Here is a 6223-nt window from a genome sequence, read left to right on the forward strand (position 1 = left end):
AGTAATTCCGCAGAGGACAATGGGCCAACCGTGGTAAAACGTGGTCGTGGCTCACTGACCTATACTACAGCCACTCACGATAAATTAATTTATTATTCCCGATTCCTTTACAACCTTGCACGTGAATTAAGTCAACCAACTCTCCTTCCAAAAACATTTTATGGTAAGCTCTGATATTACCTACTCTTTACAAATATACCTCTGAATGAAACCGTTTGCATATATGAACTTTTACGTAATAATATTTTGCTGAATGGCTTTGCTGAACCTCAAATTAAGAACATGTTGGACATTACAACCAAGAATTCACACTTTCTTTTCAACAACACCTTCTTTGAACAAGTAGATGACGTAGCGATAAGCTATCCGCTGAATCCAGCGATAAAATATATTTCTCCAGTATGTCGACACCTGCTCCGCTGGTTTCAGACCTATCCTTTACGGAAGGTATGTAGACGACACTTTTATTTTCTTTCATTATAAGGATCACTGCGCAATTTTTTTAGAGTATCTTAACTCCCAACATCCTGCCATTAAATTTTCAAAGTTGGAAATAATAATAATTACCTTTTTTTTTAGACTTCCTCAATGACCGTAACACTAACACTAGTGGAATTAATACATCAGTATACGGAAAAAAAAGACGTTTACAGAACTTCTCACAACTACTAGTTTCACAATTTGACACCCTTATCTCATTCACGTACAAAATAAATCTTGTAACATGCGTATTAAACAGAGCTTATAACCTGTGTTGTACGTACCCGAATTTACACTCAGAAATTTCTCTCTTACAGTATTACAAGATACTCTAAAAACAAAATGTAACGGCTACCCATAATATGTAGTGTATTATAACAAACTACTAATACGTTTTCTAAGGAACTCGCATATCCACCAAGACTACCAACTGTACTCAAATTTACTATATGGTATACTATATATTCTTATCTTCCATACATTGGTAAACAAAGCTTAACTTTATGAGTCAAATTAAACGCGTAATTCATCAGTACTACTTCCAAGTTGATTTCAGATTAGTTTTTAAACCCACATCATGCGTACATTTCTCTTTTATCATGGCTTGTATATACTGTATTTACATGTATGGAGACTAATTATTTTGCCTTCATTGCATACCTTCTACAATCATGTTGACAGTTCTCCATTGTTCATTTTAAGTGTTAGACCTGTAAAACAAATATACATGTATGTATGTGAACATATATGTACATATATTTGTAGTTTGCATAATGTCAAGACTGGTTTCATAAAAATCTTACACGAGTGGAGCGAAGGGGGATTATTAATATCCCTGAACACATCAGTTTAGAAGTTTCTTTCTTTTAAAAATTAAATCCCTGTCACGAATTTTTATTTATTTATTATTATAGTTAAAGCCTATGAACATATGTGAATTTTCATGAAAACACAAAAAAATTGAGTAACCACTCTATATGCCAGCATAGTGAAGAAGCAGGACACAAACTTATCAATTTTCAACATCCTTTGCAAGGCCAACACTTATCATGAATTACCGATTAAATAAACTCCACATAAAACAACTTTCACCAACACTGAATAACATCCAGTCTTCTTTTAAATTGCACATTTTTTAATATGTATACTATTTTTGTTTGTTATTCCTTTACTTTGTATGTGTTTTAGTTTGGAATAGATTATCGTTATTGCAGCAACATATTTTAGTTATTTATTTAGGAATGGTGTATTTCTTTTATTTTGCTTTAGATATTGAAGATGTCATCTATAGAGTTCCAAAACATTTATATTTGTTCCCTTCCATTGGAAATTAAGAGTGTTGTTTATCTTAAGCATCATTACCCTTTTTCTTTTGGAAAATTACTTTTCAACTACTTAAGCTATGTATGAAGGTTCTTTTTGGATTTTCTTTTTCAGATTTAGAGAATTTGCTCAAATATTAAGTTTAAAGAATCTGTAGGCTACAAAGAAGACCAGAGATCTCTAATGATGACTTCAGAAAGGGAAAGGCTGGGTCCAAAAGAGATACAAATACCTCTTTCATATGGGCATCTGGCTGCAAAAGATTGGGGACCACCAAATGGACTACCTGTACTAGCTTTGCATGGCTGGTTGGACAATGCTGGCTCTTTTGACACTTTAATCCCATTATTGCTTCCAAACTTGAGAGTAATTGCATTAGACTTACCTGGACATGGTCTATCCTCACACAAACCTCCTGGTAGTATATATGAATTTGTTCATTTTCTTGTTGACATTAAAAGGGTTATTGAATTTTATGAATGGAAAAAGATTACTATAATAGGGCATAGCCTTGGAAGTGGATTAGCAGTATTTTTTGCAAGTCTGTATCCAGATCTAGTTGAACGTGTAATTGGTATTGATCTCATAAAGCCTGTAGCCACACCTGTTGAGAAGATAACTCAGAGGGCTGCTGAAGCTATTAACCAACAACTAGTATTGGAAAAGAAACGTTCACAAGAACCACCAGTTTACACACAAGATGAGGCTCTTCAACGTCTAATTGAAGGATTGCAAAACCAAGTTACTGAAAAGTCAGCCAAAATCCTGATGAAAAGGGGAACCAGGCTTTCTAGTGATGGAAAGGGTCTCATTTTCACCCGAGATATACGTGCAAGGAGGATTTATCTCTTCAACTTTGACATTGAACAACAGAAACTCATTCTATCACACCTGAAATGTGAACTGTTAATTATTAAGGCAAAAGGGGCACCTTGGTTTGAAGATCCTGAAATACAAAAATATTTTTTAGACCTGTATGCAAGAAATAGCAAAAGATTTCAGTTTACTGAGGTTGAGGGCTCCCACTTTGTTCACCTGAATAACCCAGAAAGGATTACACCTATAATTAATACATTCATCTCTAAGAGGTTAATGGAGAATAAAGGAAAGCTTTAAGCATACTCATAGTTTAATGAAATTTATCATTTATATTTTAGTGGTATGTAAAGGTTTTATTTTGATCTTTTATTATGAGATTACTTGATCATTTTTGTTATTATATAATAAAATCCCACATACCTTATTTACTCGTGTAGCTTTGTGCAAAATTCAAAACAAACAAACAACTAGTGATAGAGAAGGATAATTTTGTTGTTGAGTTTTATATTCTTAATACTTCTTGATATATAATTTATGTTGAAATATTTATACACATTTTAAAATGTTTTTAAGATTTTAACATAGTCTCTCAGAAAGTAAGTGAATCTGGATATAAAAATCACTGGTCAAGACAAAGAATTATTAGATAAGTCTTATTTGTCAAATGTTTCATTTTGTATGTGCTAACCTTTAGAGTTTTAACAGCTTCAAGTACAATTGTATTGTTAAATCCTAGTAATAATGCTAAGGTATGTAGGTAACATATAGTTCACAGAAAATTATTACCTTAATCTGTGTTAGCTATGTACAAAAATATGTAACAGTACCAATATATCTATATAACATTCTTACAGGTTGAGCAATAGTGGGCCTGTCTAATATATGTATACATAATTTTAAATACAAGCATCAAATAACAGACAATCTAGAGTATATATGATAATATTTTTGGCTTTGTTTACAAATTTTAAGTTCTATAATGTTGGGAGCATCAGTTTACTGTTTTGATGATAGAATTGATTACAACGTGTATATTTTAAACAAATTTATTGACTATATAAATCAGTGTTAATCTAAATTAGTAAATATGATGTGGGTATACTGAAATTATAACGTTTATTGAATTGTTTTGATTTTATTTATTTATTACAAATTTTTAAGTTCTATAATGTTGGGAGCATCAGTTTACTGTTTTGATGATAGAATTGTTTACAATGTGTATATTTTAAACAAATTTATTGACTATATAGATCAGTGTTAATCTAAATTAGTAAATATGATGTGGCTATACTAAAATTATAAGGTTTATTGAATTGTTTTGATTTTATTTCTCTCACTATTTTTGCAATATAGTATTAATGAGTTAGCCACCTACTGAGTTATTTTGATATGTAACAAGTATGTGATAGGAATGTTTGTGCACAAACTCATTAGGGACAAAATTTAAAAAAGCAATTTTATAAATAAATTTTGATTAGATTAGTTTAATGCTCTTAATAAAGAGATTGCACTAGAATTTGTTAGTAGTATTTATACTCAAGTAAAGGCATAGGTTGGTCTAGTAAAAGTTTTGTTTCTAGTGGTCTTGGTCCGGCATGGCACAGGTGGTTAGGGCAATCGATTCACAATCTGCGGGTCGCGGGTTCAAATCCCCATCAAACCAAACGTGCTCGCCCTTTCAGCCGTGGGGGCATTATAATGTGACGGTCAATCCCACTATTCATTGGTAAAAGAGTAGCCCAAGAGTTGGTGGTGGGTGGTGATGACTAGCTGCCTTCCCTCTAGTCTTACACTGCTAAATTAGAGATGGCTAGTGCAGATAGCCCTCGTGTAGCTTTGCGTGAAATTCAAAACAAACAAACAACTAGTGGTCTCATTTCATGTGTTTTAGCAGTATAAATTTTAGTTGTAATTTGATTTTACAGTATTATTTTAGTTGTATAATCTTAAAAGGCAGATTTAATCAGCTGAATAATAATTTTTCCTGTAGTTTAGAGTAACATACATGTAGAGAACAAAATGTACATTTCACCCTTTACCAAGAAAGTTCACCCCAACACCACATAACTATGATTCCATGTGATTTGTTCATTATTTTTCATTACAGAATTGTGTGGTTTTAATTTAAATTTTTTGGATAAGCATTTAGAATCATATTACTTGTGTGTTTTAGAAATTACTACAAAAATTGAAGGTTAAATAATACAGATAAAATTCAACTGAAAAGTGCACCATGTTAATCTTTTTATGAAAATGTCAGCTTCTAGAGGGTAAGGAAATATATTGAAAACATATTTGAATATATACGTGATCTAAATTTGCACCTTTCAACCATTGTATGAATATCTTGATTAACATGTTTAAATTGGGGAGGGAGACAATTTTGAACTGTATCTTTATTCTATTAGTGTCTTCTCTAGTTTTCATACACATAAATGTATATATTATTTGGATGGTAACTCTGAGTTTCAGTGGTATGATAGCAGTCTTTTTATAAGCAAAGTACAGTTTCTTCAATCTTCTGAAAGCTTTCAGTTTATCATTTTTGATTTTCTATTTCTTAAATCTTTTTTTACAATAATCAAAAAATATAGGTGCATTGCCAGTCCATCACATGATGTATCAGATATGCTTAAAAAAATTATCTAGTTGTAGTTTTTTTATTCTTTGTAAAAATACTTCTATAAGGTTTAAAGTACATTATGACTGAAGTCCAGGTTTGACATTCAAAATTAACATATTTATAATATAGTTGTTGATGGCATATTTCCTTGGCATGAGCTGTTCATGAAGTTGACTGTTTTATATGAAACAATTGATTTTTGCATTGCTGGGATTGCTTTTGAAGTGATTCCTATTGAAAATTCACAACAGGTGTTTCTCTTTGGGATGCATTGGGAAAATTTAGCTTTTTAAATTTTGAGATGAAAATGAGGTTATTTTGCTGATGGTGAACGTACATATAATTTCTCTGCCTATTGTGTATCTTGATATTGGTTGGGTCTGTCAAATACAACTTTTCTGCCTGTTTAGTTGTTGATCTCTAGCACTAAAAGAGGTAGCCTACAATATGGTATTTCCTTTTGATTTTATCTGATATTTCTGTTTAACTTATAGAAGTGGAACCTTATAAAACTTTTTTAAGATCCAGAGCAATTATAAACTGGTTATTTTTTGCATTTCTAGTATTTACAAATTTTATTTATTATATCATTATTTAATTGCTTGTCACTTCATAGAAACAATTTCTCCTCTTTTCTTTCTAGATTTGAAAAAGTTGACTTACAGAAAATGTAGCATTTAAATAATATTTTGATACTCTGTAATATATTGTATTGCAATGAATTTTATTGTATTGTGAAATACTTGGCATGTGAATAAGTACATACCCAACAATGCTTACAATTAGCAATCTGCTTAATGACATTAATGAAATATTGTATAGTTTTGTATTTTAATGGAATGAACTAAATTCTCTTCAACAGAAGGTTGTCCATGTAAAACATGCTAGTCAATTAATTTATGGATGATATGATAATAAAGTTCCTTGCCTTCTGATTAGATGAAGTAGAACTAAAAATATACAATCTAAACTATATTT

The 6223-nt window shown here is 31.1% G+C and overlaps 1 protein-coding gene across 2 annotated transcripts; it reads left to right on the forward strand.

Annotated features, from left to right (window-relative positions):
* The first annotated feature begins 20 nt into the window (after positions 1-20).
* On the forward strand, positions 21-4056 carry LOC106468902 (serine hydrolase-like protein). 2 transcript variants are annotated; one of them, XM_013929351.2, is made up of 2 exons: positions 21-447; positions 1918-4056. In XM_013929351.2, the coding sequence occupies exon 2, from the start codon at positions 1987-1989 to the stop codon at positions 2917-2919; it is 933 nt and encodes a 310-aa protein (XP_013784805.1). In that variant the 5' UTR covers positions 21-447; positions 1918-1986; the 3' UTR covers positions 2920-4056. The 2 variants fall into 2 exon arrangements, with proteins under 2 accessions (XP_013784805.1, XP_022252979.1); XM_022397271.1 differs by having other exon boundaries at positions 21-163.
* The last annotated feature ends 2167 nt before the right edge of the window (positions 4057-6223 follow it).

Source organism: Limulus polyphemus, unplaced genomic scaffold, assembly GCF_000517525.1.
Source record: "Limulus polyphemus unplaced genomic scaffold, Limulus_polyphemus-2.1.2 Scaffold3209, whole genome shotgun sequence".
Taxonomy (NCBI): domain Eukaryota; kingdom Metazoa; phylum Arthropoda; class Merostomata; order Xiphosura; family Limulidae; genus Limulus; species Limulus polyphemus.

What these genes read in the sequence shown, in the direction of transcription:
- LOC106468902 (XM_013929351.2), top strand. Translation starts at nt 1,987, where the DNA reads ATGATGACTTCAGAAAGGGAAAGGCTGGGTCCAAAAGAGATACAAATA.